Here is an 18,019-nt window from a genome sequence, read left to right as displayed (position 1 = left end):
CTCTAAGACATCATATAGTGGGGGCGCGAGACATTAGTAACAGCTCCCAGGTACAGAGCACTTAGCATGCCAGAAAAGTGCCATATTCTTTGTATGTATTATTTCCGTTAGGACCCCAAAATAACTACTAAGTGAGGCAGCCTTCTAATTCCCATTCTGTAGATGAGGATTTACCTAAGGTCACATGTCCAAGTAATGGCTGAGCTGGGAACCGAACCCAGAGGCAGAGTTGATGCTGTGAACCACTTAACTGCTTTGTACCAGAAGCGGCAGTTCTTTCTGACTAGGTGGTCTAAGGAAAAGTCTGCAGAAAAGATGGTATTTTGAGCTGGGTAGCACATGGGAGAAAGAGTGGGAGAGTATTTCCAGTTTGCAAAACATCTCTGGCAAAGGCACAGAGATGTGAAGACCTTGGGTTTCTAGAAAAATGAGAACATGGGAGAGTCCAGGGTAAAATATCGTGCAAAGATGTGGTGGGCACCGTGGCTGAAAAAGGAGTGAGCTAGCAGAAGTTCAATGGCCGCAGTGATGTGTTAAGGAGTTCAGAATTGACCCTGGGGACAGGAAGGAGGGCCTGAACAGCCTGTTTCTGTGAGGGGAAGATGTTCAAATTAACTAACACACAGCAAGTGGTGAGCTGAGCTGAGAGCATCTTGTCCTACAAGGAAGTAAGGAAGTCATCAAGCTCATTAGACATGTCCAAAGGCCACACTGAGGAAGCTCCTATTGTCCAGAGGTGGAATAATTTGAACTTCAGTATGGGAAACAGATAAAATGATCAATCAAAACCCAGCAAAGATATTTAACTTCATGAGTTTATAATGACATTTTTAGAAGTTGGTAGCCATTGGTGGATGATAGGGAACTAATTAGTTATCTTGGAAACTAGTAAAAAAGGGAAAGAAACAAATTTTTTTCTCTTTCCTGCATGAACTGGGCTACAACATCACCAAATAGAAGCTGAGTGGAAATATCATAAAATTATTCAAGTTAATTAATTTTAAAGAATTGTAAGTTACTATTATTATTAATTATAAAATATTACTATAAACTATAATTATTATAAATTTTATAGAATTCAAATGCCACCTTTTTCCAGTCTTCCAATGAATGAATGGATGTAGAAGTTAATCATCAAAGTATGTTACCAGCACAAAAGGAAAAACATATCTCCTGATGGAAGAACACAGAGCATCTGTAGTCTTACCACAGAGATCAATTTGCAGGATTCCGATTTGCAGGAATCATAGAGGACAGAGGATATTGAATAAGTATGCAAAAGTAAAATGTAGGCAGTGGGAAATGCTACAGGTTGAAGGGCACATATTCTTCAATAAATAAAGTGTAAAGAAAGGTTTAAAGAGAAAATATGTAGTTTCTTTAAAAGATAAATCAAATTTAATAAAAAATAATTTAGCAAGACTAAATTATAGTGTCTAAAATAGATGACGAAACTACAAAGAAATGGAAAATGATAAACAGGAGTGGGAGAGAGGACCAAAGGAGGAGCCGGGACCTGGCGGGTGGACTTTCAGGTCCCTGCCAGATGCCATTTGTGAACTCATTGGTCATTACAAAGGCAGAAATGTTATGATAGCTAAGTAAGCTATACTTCTGTGTGGTTTTCTGTATTTATGCTTCACTTTACGTTTTAAAAAAATGTTTTTTTGAGAGAGAGAGAGAAGGAAGGCCTATGTGCCTCTGCTAAATGTGGGCACCAATAGCCATGGGATGCCTGTTATGAGCCAGACCTGTTATGAATGCTGGAAATACATCACTGAACAACAACAACAAAAAGAACAAAGCAAAAACCTGCCCTCCTGGACCTTATAAGCTAGCAGAAGGAAACAAAAAAATGCTTAAAATGTATGCATATGATAGAATATATGCTATAGAAGTAGCTACTCATAAGCTATGAATGTCGGTAAATATGTAGCTATGTCTTTGATATGCACATGGGTATGTATATGCTGTGTGCATAGATACGTATATACTGTGGGACTGAACAAATCAGGGAAGGGTAGCAGGGAGGAGTGGCCTAAGGGAATGGGTCCCCTGACTACCCAAGAGCCACATGGGGACCAGGGTCCTTGGAAAAGGACCAGTGTCAGTGCTGGATGCTGGAGACAGACAGTCGTGGCCCCTGCCATCATAAAGCCTACCGTCTAGTCTAGTTGGGGAAAGACAATTAGCTGAACAACTCCAATATGGTGCAACGACTCTTATAATAGGGAAAGGGTAAGGTGGGATGGGATGTGGAGGAGTGAGGTGAGGTAAAGGGATCACAGCAGGCTTCCTAGAGGAGGTGACACTGACATCTCACCTGCCTCCTGAAGGAGCCAGGTCAGGGGAGAGCACTGAGAAGCAGGAAAGAGGAACGGCTGGAAACTGAGTGCTGTGCAGGGCAGAAGTTTGTAAGCCTTGCTGGGGAATTGTCATAGGTTGGCAGAGCAGACCTTACTGAGCGTTTTATTCAATGAAGTGATACGATTGGATTTGTGTTTAGAGGGATCACGCTGGACATGGAAGATGGACAGGAAGGGGTGGGTCTGAAATTGGGAAGACCAATCGGGAAGCAGTTGCCAGACTCCTGGTGAGAAATAACATGGGTAAGACAATGGCTGTGGGGTGGACCAGAAAGGAAGAATTTGCTAGATATTCAGGACAGAGAGCTCCCAGACTGACTGGATGGGGGGTATGAGAGAGCAAGAGGAACCCCAGATGGGCCTGGGGGGCTGCACGGGGCACTAGGACAAAAGCAGGGGTCACTGTGCCCCATAGGAAGCAAGCAGGGCACTTCCCAGCTGGCCTGGGCAAATTCCCTTCCCTGGTGGTGTGACCAAGGATAGCCAGCCAGTTCCTGGGTTCAGGCGAAGAAGACCTGGAACCTCACCCAGCAGCTGGCTGCCCAGAAATGCAGCCTGAAGCCAGTAATCAAAATATTAGCCATTGCCTTTTCCTCTCTTGTTCAGAGAAGAGAAAAAACTGACAATGAAGAAAACTTCAGAGTTGAGCTCTGACCAGACAGTCAACATGTTGTGGGAACTGAGTGGCCCATTTGCCCCCAACACAGCATGAGCTTTCTTTAATGTGGGCTTGTTTCCTGTCCAACTCATTTTGTTTCCAGTTGATTCTTTGTGACTAAACAGATGGCAGGTGCCTAACACGGGCATCTCTTCTGTCATGGACTTTTTAGCAGATGAGCAGTCTCTGCTCATGTGACCATGGCTAAGTCCCAGCCTCCAAAGCAAAAATTAATGCATCCTGGCAAAGAAAGACAGGGCTTGCCTGGCTCTTTCCTTTAATTGCCACATCATGTAGATGGTCCTCTCCAAGCAGGGTAAACTGAGGAAAGACCAGAAATACCTTTTGTGATTATAGAGTAATGTATCTAAGTCTGCATGCATGGTGATGAGAGAGACGTAGGGGAGGGGGAGCAGGGGAAGAGGAGGGAGGTGGGGAAGAGAAGAAGGAGGGAGAGAGCGAAAGGCATCAAGAGCATGGCACTGCCCAGCTGGCCTGGCAGGAAGAAAGCAAGAGTGGGAGGACAGACAGGAAAAAAGAGGCACTGGCCCTTGCTATTTTCTGTACATCTTATTAACTGTGTGTATGTGCTTGATCTCTCTGAAGCCTCAGTTTTCTCATCTGTAAAATGGGAATAGCAATGCCGACTTCCTAGAGCTGCTATAAGAATTAAGTGAGCCATACCCACTTTGATAAATTCTGGTTCCTTGCCCTTTCCTGTGCCACAGGATTTTCATCTGCGAAAGCAGTTAAGAATACCTACCTCTCAGGGTTGCTATAAGGAACAGGTGTATTCTCGAACTCATAGGACCTTTGCATATTCTAAAGGACAGTACAAGTACCATCTTTCAATACGGTCTGAGTTTCTGTTTATTACTGCAGCACAAGCTGCAATAGGCTGTTCACTCATGCTTCCTGATCCTTGCCCCCCTGCAAACATCAAATCATGGTGCCCACCCAGACCCCATTTTGAAGACAGACTGCAGAGAATCATTAGAACTTAATGTCTAGAAATGATTTGGACAGAGCTGTTTTGCAAATCCCGTGTCATATTTTTTCAGACTCAGTTTCAGAAATGAAAGGTTTCCTTGCCTCTCACGTTCACCAACAATGCAAAAGCAAATACAGAACCCCTGGATGCTGAAGCAGCTCTGTAATTAGATAAAAATTACAATCTGATGTTGCAATGTTTCTGTATGCAAAAGTAAATGAACTCTGAGAAGCTGCTGCTGAGCTTTCCAGAGGAATTTTATATGCAATGCCAGTGTTTTGCTTAGAAAGCCAGTCTTGTAATTAATACCCTTGCCCCAGATCTTTAAGATGCCTTTGGTTTTCTGAATTTCACTGAGAATAGAGAAAGAAACTGATGTTTCCTTGAGTTCTTATTATGTGCTAAGCATTACACTGCTTTACTCTTTTAACCTCAGAGCCTCATTTCAGAGGTAGATTACCATTCCTTGTTTTGCAGAGTAAAAAATGATACTCAGAAGAGATCGTTACCTTGCCCCAGGCTATGACCCTGGTTATGTTTCAGAGCTAAGGGTTCAAACACACAAGCCTTTGCTCTTGATACTGGACCACCTGCCTACCTTTTACCTCCTGTCCTAGCCTATTTAGGAAGCTATATTAAAAAACAAACAAACATAGACTGTGGGTGGCTTATAAACAACAGGAATTTCTTCCTCACAGTTCTGGAGGCTGCAAGTTCAGGATCAAGTCACCAGCAGATTCAGTGTCCATTGAAGCCTCTCTTCCTGGTTCCTCCACAGCTGTCCACTTGCTGGGTCCTCACATGGTAGAAGGGGCAAGGAATATTTCTGGGGTCCCTTTTATAAGGGCACCGATTTCATTCACCTAATTACCTCCCAGAGCCCCCATTTCTAAACACCATCAGATTGGGTGTTAGGATTCAACATGTGAATTTTAAAGGACATAGAAATTCAGTCCCTAGTTTCCCATGTTTCGGCAAACCCAGAAGAAAGTGCTGATCACTGAAAACTATGGTAGAGGCTCAGGTGGGTTCTGTGTGCAAAGCCACCAGCATTCCCTGAGCCCCACCTAAATTACACACAAATGCACAACGGCTAGGTGGGCAACAAGCACCAATTTCACAAATTTCCAAGCAAATGCTTGGTTTGCCTTTGCAAAACTATGATCAGAGCGGGAACACAGACTGTGATTAAAGCCAAGAGACCACATGGGATCCATCCCGAATCTCTTGGATCTCTGCCTACCTCCCCCACCTCTACCTTCTGACCCCAGCGTGGGGTTGTACTCTGGTGTGGGAAAGAACAATACAAGTCGACCACACCCAGTGCCACAGGAATGAGGGGCATCTGGGAAGGTGCCCCTTGGGACTTCTTAGGGGCATCTGAGCTTTTTGCTCAGGAAAAGATGGCCTGGCCAAGGAGAAGAGATGGCCAGGCATCTTCCCACAGGGAAAGTAGAGGCTGTGGCTTCCCAACCATCCCAGTGGACCAAGAAGTAGGAGACGAACCTCTGAGTGTTGCATGAACATTGAACTTCAACCATGGCCCTGCCGTCCAAGAAGAGCCACATCTACCGAACACCCCAGAAAGGCTCTGACCAGCGGGGCGGCCTTCCTCATCCTAGAAGAGGTGGAGACACTGGGGCTGGGAGTGTCCATGGGAATCCTCTTCCTGGTGGAGGCTGGTGAGAAACATAACAAGAAACATAACTCTGTTAGCATTTATTGAGCACACTCCACACTCAGCCCTACGCCAGGTGTCATGGATGAATCCAGTGAACAGCTGAGCCTTGAAGGATGAACAAGACATTCCCCCAGGAGAGTGGAAAGTGCCAGCGCTCTGAGACACAGAGGTTGAGTAGCATAGCAGTTAGAACATAGCCCATGGAGTGCGGAAAGGTGAGAGAGAGAGCGCGCGCCAAGCGCGGTGCAAGGGCCTGTGTACCATGCGAGGGTCCTCACGCAGTCTGGATGGCATTGGTGGCCATGGCAGAGTCAGAGGTTCCTGCCGAGCAGCTTTCAAAGTCGCTTTTGCCCAGTTGCTTCTGCCTCAGGCTTTGAAACAACCTTCATAGCTCGATGGCCACCTCATGTTACTGAGATGCGTCAGCCTCAGAACTGGCCCATCTGGGACCGCCTGACAGAGCAACCCACCTGCCTCTGTGTTCTCTTTCATTTGCCACCCCTGGTGCTCAGAAATAATGGTGTGCTGTCAGGGAGTTGTTTTTCCAGCCTATAGAGGGGGGGTCCCAGGGGGAGGGGAATCCCATCTTCCCAGAGCCCTCTGGGAACCCACTGCTGTACAAGCCTTATGTTCTTAGCTGGAAGTCCCACAGATTTCCTGTCAAGGTGATCCATAAAATCAAAACTGCAAGTGTTTCTTTTTTAAGGCAAAAATAAAACCTCCAGCAATGAAAGCTGGGTCTGTAGGAGGAGTCCCTTCCACCTTGGTGCTGCTTGGCCATGCACTAGTTGACAGGCTTGGTTACCCCCTCCTTGCCAATGTCATATCCCCTGCCTGTCATGAGGCTGTGCTCTCTGCTTATTTGACCAGATGTCCTAAATTTCCTTTGCTGCCTTCTCTCCTCCCAGCTCATCCGCTTCTCCCATAGCCTGACTTTTGGTCCTTTACGAGTTCTCCCAACCTCAGGTTCAGCTGCCACCTATTCACTCCAGTCCCAAAGTCCACTGCCGTCCCTCTAACCTCCTAGACATCTCAATGCTTCCAGCTGCATGATCCACAACACCCAAAATTCAACTTGCCCCAAATCAGATTTATCATACTTCTCCCCTTTTGACTAGCTTCTTTTCCTGAATTTACCACTTGATAAAAACATGCGTGTTGTCCTTGATGACCACCCTCTGCCAAATGCCCCCTGCATACACACATACCAAACACTCATTAAGATTACCTCCACATATTTCCCAGAAACTCCCAAATATTGGTGCTGTTACCCTGTATGCCTCCCTTAACTCAGACCGCAACTATTTAAACCTGAATACTTTCTCTCCTATTCACTCCTTCTTCCACCACCCACCACGGTTGTCCTTCAGATACACAGATCCCTTCATGCCCGTTACACTTCTGAAACATCCACACATTGCCTGCCGGGGATGCCCTCCAGCACAGCACTTAGCAGACCCCTAGCCAGTCCCACAACCTCACCACCTGGGTTATCAGAAACTCAACTATGTTGTCACTCTCCTACTGATGCTTCTCTCAATCTTCCCTCCCTAAAAACCCTGTCTTCAACCTCCAAGGCCTAACCCAAATGCCACCTCTTCTGTGAAGACTGCCTTGATTCCCTTTTCTATATTCTAGACCACAGCATATTATCTAATAGTCCATCATTTGTATGTCCACATCCCTTCTAGAGTATGATCTCCTTGACTATGGGGAAGATGTCTCTTTGGTCCTAGCGCCCCCTGGTGCCTGCCACTGTGCCTGGGAAAAAAGCTTGAATGAATAGCATGAACCAAACAAATTACAGCAAATATGAGAGAGAAATTAGTCACCAAAGTGATCAGCATAGCAGAGTGGGCTTTAGCTCTAACACTTACCAGCTCAAATGGCCCCTGGGGGTTGCTTTTCTCTGAACTTTAAATCTTCATCTGATAAAAAGAGATCAAAAGACCTCTTAGGTTTGTTCTGAGGAATGGAAATGAGACATAAAGTGCTTAGCACTGTGTCTAGCACATAGTCACAGCTCAGTTCATTACTTACACTGGTGTTATTAATAATAAATAAGAAAATCCAGGGGGGAATAGTAAAAATGATAGTGTAAGATGTAGAGATAGAAGAAGGTGGGCCCACCTTCATTCACTAAATGCATATTTGTTGAGCATCAGCCAGTGGAAAACATTGAAGCCAAATGCACGAACTCTACTTTAGAGAGGAAGGAAAGGATACCAAATCCTCCACCATTTCCATCAGGGCACCCTTTACCGTGCAGCAGTTTGCTAGCCGAAACAGAGGAAGAGAAATTAAGAGATGCCAGTGTACGACATGAATAGCTGGACAGAGAATAAGAAAACAAAGATGAATTCCCAAGGAGGAGCAACATGCCTGGTGACAGGTGGCTTAGTAAAGAAAGGAAGCAGTCAAAGATGCCTCTGGAGTTGGGGTTTGGGATCACTGAATTGCTAGAAACAGCCTGACACCCACTAGAGGTGTCCAGTAGACAGGGCTGCCATTGGACAGAGCTTTGCTAAGAGTTTGAAGCGCGAGATGTAGACCCAAGAGTGATGTTCTAGGGTGACTTCAAGCATGGGTTCTCCTTACCCATATCTCAGATTGCACCCTTACCCATGTCCCAAATGGCACATAGTGTATTCCGTGCAAACCTTGGCAATCATTAATCAAACTGTGCAACAACCTGGAACAAATGCCAAGTTCAGTTCTTGGCATCAGAGTAGACCAAGAAGGAACGTATTTTGTAAGACCCACCTGAAGGGGAAAGAGCATGTGGGTCCCTCCCACAGCCAGAGTATTGAGATAAAATTCCAGTGGTGCGTTGCCTTGGCAGCAGTTGCCTAGTAAAACAGATGAATGATAAACATAAATAAATAAATAATGAAAAGATTATGCAGAAGCAATAAATCAAGCCAAATATTTGACATTCGTTGCAAAGGTTCTTTACAGAGAGAATATCCTGGGGATGAACATAACAACAAGAGTTTTCTACTAACAGCCTTTTTCTTAAACAAATGGAGCTTTAGAGGAATTATTGGGTGCAAGGGTGGGAAAGGTGATCATGCAGGTGACTAGCAGTGCTGCCCAGGGAGTGGGTATCAGATGATTGACACCAAGTGACCCTCATTCTGTTTCCTGCAGGGTAATGCCGATGGCCGTCCAGTTTTCCGTCCTGATTATGCTACACTCAGCTCTGGTCCTCATCACCACAGCGGAGGATTATAAGTGTCTGCCCCTCATCCTCCGGAAAACTTGCTGTTGGATAAATGAGACCTATTTGGCCCGAAATGTCATCATCTTTGCTTCCATCTTGATTAATTTCCTGGGCGCCGTCCTAAATATCGTAAGCATTCCAAACCCGCCAGCCCTCTGGTACGTAGTGCGCAGCCAGGAAGTAAGAGCTATGGAGCCTGCAGCGTCTTGCATTGCCTTTCTTGATACCTGTCACTCTCATGTGCCTGGGCCAGCCCCAAGCTTAGGGACAGAGAACAGAAATGTGGCTACTGTCACAACTGTGCGTTTTACTGTTGGCAAATTGCCTTTTTCCAGGGGGGAGATTATTTGTTCCAAAGGAGCTCAAATGCCCTAAAGTGTCTGTATTGTCAGTGACCAATCAGTGGTAATCTTAAATAAGAGTCTTTATTTATTAAGTACCTACCTGCCATGTGCCATGCACTGAAGGGGGAGCTATATGTGTTTTTCTTTTTTAATCCTCACATAAACCCCGTGAGGTAAATCTCATTATCCCCACTTTATGACTGAAGAAACTGAGGCTCAGAGACATGAAATAACTTGCTAATAAGGTCTGTCTGACTCCATGACTCTGCTCATTCTCATTTGCTAAACTGTTGCTCTGCGAATGGGAGTCGGGGATGGGGGAAGGGAATGAAAATAAAATAGCTGTCGTTTATTGAGCACCTACTATGTGCTACAGGTAGGTATCATTGTTCCCTTGTAATGGATGAGGAAACTGCCTTTCAGGAAGGTTGGGCACCTTGCCTCTGTGACTTTCTAAGAGTTCATATTGGATGTGACACATTGAACTTAGATGAATTTCCAACTGCCATATTTATCATTGTTTTTATTTGGTGATCTACGTTGTAATGCTTTCATCTTCTCTCTTGCGTGATAACATAGTAGCTACAGGCATTTTCTATGCATATACAAGCAGTCTTGTGCTGTCCATGACAGGGATCTAGATATTAGGAGGGATTTATCTTGATTCCAGGCTTTAACCCTAGCACGTCAAGAGAGGCGAGTTGAGGCACCATCTTGCAGCTGAAGCCCTCACCGTGCCCTCCGGGCCTGAGGGAGGGTCTCCAAGTGCTCAGGAACGCAAACTACAGACTCCCACGATTGTCAGCCTGTGAGCTGGAAGTGCATGCCGTCTGGAATTCTTGATCCAAATTGGCCCAATTACTTAGAGTTTATATTGCACAGGCTCTGTGGTTGGCCTTGGAGTAAAGGACTCAGTGAGATAAAGATCAAGGAGAATCAGAATCTCATTAAATTCATCATTTAATGAATATTTTATAGATATAGCAATTGAAAATGGAAATACTTAGGATTGTTGATAATGGCCTGTGGAGTTATAATCAGGATCTCAAGTCTTAAACAAATTAGGTATTTCTGGGGTGCAGGATTTAGAAATAAACCCAAGGAGCCTAAGCCAGGGTTACTTGGGGGCCACACATGCCACAGTGGTACAGAAGAAAGCTCAGAGGCTTTGGAGTCAGATAGACCTGGGTTCAAATTCCAGCCCCAGCACTTAATCAGCATGGTGACCCTGAGCAAGTTACTTTCCTTCTCAGAGTTTTGTATTTTTTGGTTGTAAAGTGGGGATTAAAATAGTAGCTACATCACAACATGGCTGTGAGGCCTTTTCATACAAAGTGTCTGGCACAGAGGAGGCCTTCCGCCAGTGGTAGCAGTTCTTTACTGAGCACCACAAAATTCCCTGCAGCAGTATCCTAGGAAATGCCCACCACCCCAATGCCAAACGTCTTTCTGGAAAATGTGCCCCCACAGATCCCTCGAATCCTCCCAGCTGTCGATGTAGAGACAGGCTGTGGTGTAGCCCAGACCTTCTCTCTTGCCATCTGGCTTTCTCTTCTGAGCCCTACAAGTACATTCCAGCGATGGGGCCCACAGAGCGGTCTTAACCTAGTTTTGTGACTGGCGTGCAAATGCTCTCTCTGAACCAGTGCTTCCTTTGAAATGAAAGAGGAGCTCCAACCCGGCACTTGCATTCTGAAATCAAGCCCCACTCGGGCCTGCTCTGCCCCAAGCCTTTGCCAAGCCGAGCCGCGCAAGCTCACGACCCCATTTCCAGCACTCACACTGACTTGGTGTTCCTGTGGTTTTTTTGGCTTTTTGTTGTTATTCTTTTTTTTTTTTTAATCCGCAGCTGTGGTGTGATTTTGACAAGTCGATACCCTTGAAGAACCTGACTTTCAATTCCTCAGCTGTGTTTACAGATATCTGCTCCTACCCAGAGGTATTTATTCATGAGCTCCCCTGGGCAAGTCTTGGGCCCAGGTACCTCCCCCAGCTCCAGACTAGCAGGACTGGCCGCAGGGCCTTAGGAAGTGCTCCAGAGGCTGATTGTCCTTCTTCCCCTTTTCTGCCTTTCCTTGTATCTTCTGCTTTTCCCTGCCTCTTTCCTGCCCCCATCTCTGCCCATTCCCTACTTCTCTCCCCCTTGTCCTCCTCCTCTTCATCCCTCCTCACCCTTCCCACTGTGCATTCTCCTCTTTCCCTTTGTCTCGTCCTCCCCCCCTCACTCCCCCAGCTCATCTTCAAATCCTGCAGCAGAATGTGCAGCTCTCTCCAGTACAGGACACAGTGCAGGGTCAGCGCTCAGACTCATCTGTGTTTGCCTCATGGAATAGGGAAGGACGGAAAGGAGGAAGAAAAGGGAAGGGGAGAAGGGAGGGAAGAAGCTAGTGAACCGCAAACACAGAAAACCCCAACTACACTTACAGTGGTGCAAAGTGGGCGGCATGCCACAGAATCTGCAGGTGTCCCAATGGGACAGCCACCGTTGAAAAATGGCAGTCTGACCCTCTCTTGGCCACAGAGCCACTGGTCAGGCTCCGGGCCTTGGGGTCATCCTAAGGGGCTGGACGAAGGACAGTCTTGGGCTCTGTGAGCCACAGCTCAGCCCTTTATATACTGGGACAGAAGTTCTTGGTCAGGAGGGAGGGCAGGTGGGATGTCCCACAGACCCAGCCAACTCTACACCTTGAGGACCCTGGTTCTTTAAGACCCCCTCCAACACATGGGTGGAGGAAGGCTCTCTTTTCCCTCACCGAGATGCCAGATTTGGTTTGAGAAATGTTTGGAAAAGGAAAGAAAGCCTCACCCCCGCCCCCATCCCAGGTGTAGAGCCTCTACTTGGTATCCATAGCATCATTAAACCCTGGAGATGTACAGGGTAGATGGTGTTATCGTCTGCATTTTATGGGTAATGAAACTGAAGCCTCAGAAGGCAGCTTGCTCAGTGCCACTCTCCGTCACTTCTTTCTGTCCTTCTCTTCTTATTGCAGTTAGCAAGGCGGCACTGTGATTCGGACCCTGCCTGGCTTATTCTGGAGCCCATACTTCTAAATCCAGCTCAGTCCTAGGGAGGAACTCGGCTTTTCTTAAGAGTGTCCAGCAGGATGGGACCGGTTCTCATTTTGGGGTTGCATGAGGCAGACCACAGGCTCTGGGACTTCCTCCCCCACCAAGTAATGAGTGGGCTCCGATTTCCTGGACTCTGTGGGACACCAGTTCTCTGAAACGCCATAGTTTGGAGGGCATGAGGAGCGTCCCAAGAGGTAGCAAGCTGGCCAAGAATCAGGTACTTAGAGCTAGGAAGAAGCTGGATTTCACGCCCAGCTGAGCTGCTGGCAATGGGATCTTGAATTATCTTTCTGAATCTCAGCTCCCCATTCTGTAACATGGGGAAAATAATACCTTCTTTCCATGGCTGTTATGGAGTTAAAGAATATCATGTTCTCACGGCACCTACCTGGATGAGTTGGCAGATGTTGAATTTCTAACATGTTGTCCAACATGAAGCTGGTATTCCTGAACTACTGACCTGGGCCTTCTGTTCACTCTAAATTGCAATATATACCTTTAACCCCAAACCTGAATCCCCAAACTCAGGACCACAGTGCTCATGGGCTTCTCAGTTCTAGGAAAGTGGTAGGTAAGCTTTTTGGTCACACAGCTCTATCTTTATGCCTCAGTTTCCTTATCATAAAATGAGATTTTATGGTGATTATGAGGATTAAGTGAATTAATCCATGTAAAGTGTTTAGACCAACACCTGGCACAAAGTATCTGCTCATCAAATGTCAGCTGTGATTTATTATTTCCAGTGAAAAGGTTTTGAGCTTGCACCACCAATATGTTTGCTGATAAGTTTCCTACCTCTACCACTCTGCTAACATGTCATGGATATTATGAAACATACAAAAAAATAGAATGGTTGAAAAGTGAGATATTTTCAGAGTTTTAAGATTTTCCTCTCATAATTAAAGGATCCTCTTGCCCGGGGATCCACATGCTATGGCCACAGGCTAAATTCCACCTGCCATCTGTTTTGTAAATAAAGATTTTGGAGGACATAGCCACACCCATTTATTAGCAATTGTCTGTGGCTGCTTTTGTAGTACAATGGCTGAGTTGAGTAATAGCAATAGAGACAATGTAGCTCACTAAGCCAAAAATATTTGCGATCGGACCAATCCTGTACACACACAGTTTGCCAGTTCCTGGCATGCCCTTGGGTACAGGAATCCCACTGGCCTACAAGGTGAACATCTGGACTCTTTACCATAGCAGCCTGATTTGACCCACCGTTTGCCACCCTGACCCATAGCGTTGGAAGGAGTAGCAGTTACAGAGGGGCTGCCAAAAACCTCCAGTTAGAAAATGTTGGCCTTAAATTGCTGCACTGATGCTTATACCTGTGTGGCCTTGAGTAAGTTGCTTGCCCTCTTCGAACCTCATTGCCACACTGGGGATAGCAGCTGCACCCACCTCCACTGGTTAGCATAACGCTTCCATTGAGAGAATGAGTGTATTCACTCAGCACAACTTCTAGTGCCTGACATGCTCCCTGAACATTAGCTGTCACCATCGTGAAGATGAGGGGAGAAAAAGCAAGAAAGAGGAAGACGAGCAATTAAAAGAAAAGTGAATCTATGATAAAGCAAATAAGATATTTTAAATTCTAAAAGTAACTGTAAAAATTAGTGCTCCCCTAAACTCTGGCCATAATTTTTCTGGTTAACCCCACAGGTAAGGATCAGAACCCTCAGTGATTTTGGAGAAAACTATTCACTGTGGTCTAAAATCCCCAGCTGGTATTCACACTAAAATTAGATATCCCCACGCCTCCACAGTGGCAGACCCACCAAATAATGCAAATAAAGAGTAAATGCCAAAAGGCTTCACGGCTATTTCAGAACTTTCTAGCTAAACAAAGGGATGTTATATAAGCTCATTTTGCTTGGGCACAGGGATGATTTTATGTTGCGCCTAAAAACATAGAGGAGATTGTTTTTTCCCAAATGATAATTTTTGGAACTGCCTTTCCCCACAAAGAGCCAAAAGCCATAATAATAGCACCATGTGATTTGGGAGCCAGCAAGCCCTACCTCACTGAAGCTGAGATTCCAAGTCTAATTGCACCACCAGTATATGACTTGGACAGTATTTGGACTTGGACCTTAACTGAGTATGAGAAACAGTGGATTTGAATGACAGAGGCTGTGTGGTGACATAGCATGAACAAGGACTTATTCTGTCATTTACTAGCTGTATACCTTGAACAAATCACCTAACCTCTCTGAGTCTCAGTTTCCTCATCTATATAATGGAATTATTGATAATACCTATCTTGTAAGATTGTTTGGGTGACAAATAGAGAGAATATATATAAATCACTCATGAAATGTCAGTTTCTTGTTTCTCTCTCTGTCTGAGAGACTTTGGTAACTGGGAAAATAGTGCCTGCTCAAGGGAAGATTTGAATTTAAGGAAGATTGGACGGTAGCAAATTGTTAAAATACATTAGTCTTTATGCTCTACATATGAGATTATCTACATAATTCCATGGACAACAGGTGACTAAAAATTTGAACAGGCCACAATTTTATAACATTATTGATCTCTTGGCTTTAAATAGTAACCGTTGCATTGTTCTCAGGGAGCCAGATCCTTCCAGACCCTACGCTTCTTGCCCACGCCAGGGGAGCAGCCTTGGAGGGTGTACACTTACACTGACAGCACCACCGTGTTACTTTTTGCTAATTGTTCTTAACTGGCAGCATGTACTTCCTGGGTATATGCTTCACAATGTCAACTTGTTATCCTCTAGGAACACACTTAATTTCTGGAAGTCACCAAGATGTGTGATGTGGCTGGACATCAGATAGAGGCTATAGGTCTTTTCACTACTGTCTCCTAATTCTCCTCCTCGCACACCCAATAGTTTCTAATCAACGTGCTTGTTTCTTTTCCTCCATAGCCCCTCACACATGACAGTCTGTAAATTTTAGCTTCTGTTTCATCTGTCTTTATTTTCCATGTTCTGCTCGGGTAGGCTCCTCCACTGCTGTGTGTTCAGCTGAACAATGGTGAATGTGCATCTCTGGATCCCGTCTGTGTTCCGTACCTCAGCCTCTCATCTGTGGTCATCATGAGATGTCCTCACCAAATCACCTGTTCAAGTACCTGAAGCTTGAGAAGCTAAAGCTGAACTCATTCCCTTTCCCCCATCCTTTTTCTCTAGTTTTTTTCTTAGTAGGTTAATCCGTGTCAGAAATCTTGGCACCATTTGTGACTCCTCTGTCTTCCTCACCTCCCCATAAAACTAGACCATGTTGCCAAACTCTTATCTGTTGCTGAGTCTATTGGGTAGGTCCCCAATCCTGTCTTTAAATCTTCCACTTCTCTCCATTAATTACAATCTATCCTGTAGGTTTCCATATCATAATTTATTTCTAAAGCACAATCTAATGAATCCATTCTAAACATGGAACCCATTCATAGCTGCTCGTGGGCTGTAGCATAAAGTACAGCCTTCTCAGCGGCCATACAGGGGCCTCGCCAATGTAGTTCGCCTCCCATCTCTGCCCTACCACACCTGTGAACCCTGATACCCAGGATCCATACAGGGAACACCCTAGAAGCTGTGGGTAATTTAAAAGAACACAGAAACTGTTTGTCATCTGACAGGAATTTAGTAATTGCATTGGGTCCATCCAAAATCCTCTCAAGTGATAGGAAACATGCAACTGTTGGGTCCAGATGTAGCTGAGGGAGAGAGGGTTTCAGAAAGCTTTCCCAAAGTCATAATACTGCTGTACCTTCCTGTTCTTCTCCATGTCCTGGTCCCACCCCAACTGTTCATTCTTGGTACAAAAGACATGGAGGAGAAGCTCCTGATGTTATTTGTCCAGGGGCCTTGTTGCTTTGATGTCCATGGTTCACATCATTGCCGTAAGATTCAATTTTATTCTTCAAAGTAGAAAAGTTACCTAAACTGTGCAAGGCAGTGAGCAGGGTGATTCCTGTCACTGGAATGGAGACAGGTGGCAGAGATGGCACAGAGCCACTGACGCAGTTGGTCGAGGCAACAAGGACAGATCCGTCAATCTATTGTGCGAATGTATGACTATATTTAGCTATTTTATTTTCAGAAGTCTTGGTAGACAAAGGAGGAGGACAACACACTTGAAACTTATCTGCCTGCCTCTGTTGCTAGTTTTCCTTATGATTAATTATATGATTCCCTAATACACCCAAGAAAGTCATTCTCCGATAGATTTGTGCCCGATGCCTCTGAGTTCATCTCATTCTACCCCCTCCGAATGCCCTTCCCTCTCCATTTTCAGTCATGTGAAGTAACTACCTGTGGTTCAAATCCAATTCCAACTCACCCGTCCTGTAAACTCTTGTGCAAGCTGCTGCTCCCCCTGCCTCTGCACTCCCATGACCTTTGATCACCTTGCCGGCAGAGCACTTCTCACAGTGCATTCACTCTTGGTATTTCCATGTCGTTTCACACTTCAGACCACAACCTCCTTTGAATTCCCAGTGCCTAGCACCATGCCTTCATCGCAGTAGGCACTTGGTAAATACGTGTTACACTTCTTTAATTTAACTGCTGTGCCCTCATAAGTTTTTGCTCAAGGACAGTCATTCTGACAGCTTTCACACTTATATGTGATTAATAATTTGCATTGACAAAACCATGCACAGCCCTTCGTTGTGAGGCAGATAACAATGAAACAAGACCCCTCAGAGTTAGTCACCTTTCCTCTATTTGTTAAAATGTTGGCATGGAACCCAGGTGGTTGTCTGGGCAGCAGCCCCCCCATCTGGGGAGCCTCCTGGGCTCCTGCTCCCACCCTCACCACCCACACGCCGCTCTCTGTGCAGCCACAGGGACCCTGCTCAGAACCTCCCGTGCCTACAGTACCCAGAGTGCAGGCCTGAGAGGACACACCAGTGACGGGCCGAGCCGGGTGCGCCCTGCACGTCACAGTCATCTCCAAGTACCCCTGAGCGGGTGCTGTTGTCAACACCCCCTTCTGACTGGGGAGCCTCCACAGCGTTTGTTGAATGAATAAATGTATGAACAAATGAAAAAAAAAATGTTGGCATGGAGGCATCAAGACGAGTTACCTAAAAATCTTAAGATCTTAAAGGAGAGTTGAAGAAAACTTGTCATCCCTTTGAGACAAGGACACAGTTGGAGTTAATAAGAAAAGAAGAAACAGAAGTAAAGGACACCCCAGTCACTGGGGCCCTGAGGGGCAGGGACAGTGCCATATTCATTTCTGAGTCCCACCAATGCACCATAAAGGCATGGGGCCTTTGCCCTTGCTCAGGATGCTATACACATTTCTTGATATCACTATTTGTTGAAAATATGCATTAATGTGTCCGTTTGGCTTAAGAAATCAATACTTCACTAGTTACTCAATGATTTCTAGAAATCCTTAATTGGTCTTCTCTGCCTAGATAGAAATTGCCTCTTCATGTAATAAGAGAGAGAAGACAACCAATCGTTAGAAAGAGCCATGCATTACAAGGGTGGAATGCATTTTATAAATGAGAAGTCTGGCACGCCCCCTGGAGTCACACTTACATGGACAGATTGCGTTACTGTGTCCTAGGTGCCACTTCTAGTTGTGAGAACTTGAATGATTTATCTAAGTTCTATGAGCCTCAGTTTCTTCACCTGTAAAATGGGAATTATGATTCACATCTTGACCACTTATTTTGAAAATTACAAAAGAAAAAGTGTA

At 45.3% G+C, this 18,019-nt stretch overlaps 1 protein-coding gene across 3 annotated transcripts in view; it reads left to right on the top strand.

Annotated features, from left to right (window-relative positions):
* The window catches only part of ADCY8 (adenylate cyclase 8), a 215,351-nt gene that overhangs the window by 158,024 nt on the left and 39,308 nt on the right, over positions 1–18,019 (top strand). For 2 of the 3 annotated variants that reach the window (XM_017661201.3, XM_017661198.3), the window contains 2 exons: positions 8,847–9,048; positions 11,113–11,202. In XM_017661201.3, the coding sequence (XP_017516690.1) occupies positions 8,847–9,048; positions 11,113–11,202 (292 nt within the window). The remainder of the gene's footprint in view (positions 1–8,846; positions 9,049–11,112; positions 11,203–18,019) is intronic. The other variant, XM_017661200.3, reaches the window with a different exon arrangement.

This window comes from Manis javanica, chromosome 2 (assembly GCF_040802235.1).
Source record: "Manis javanica isolate MJ-LG chromosome 2, MJ_LKY, whole genome shotgun sequence".
Taxonomy (NCBI): Eukaryota; Metazoa; Chordata; class Mammalia; order Pholidota; family Manidae; genus Manis; species Manis javanica.
The sequence above is the reverse complement of the archived record's forward strand: the minus strand, read 5'-3'. Positions and strand labels throughout refer to the sequence as shown.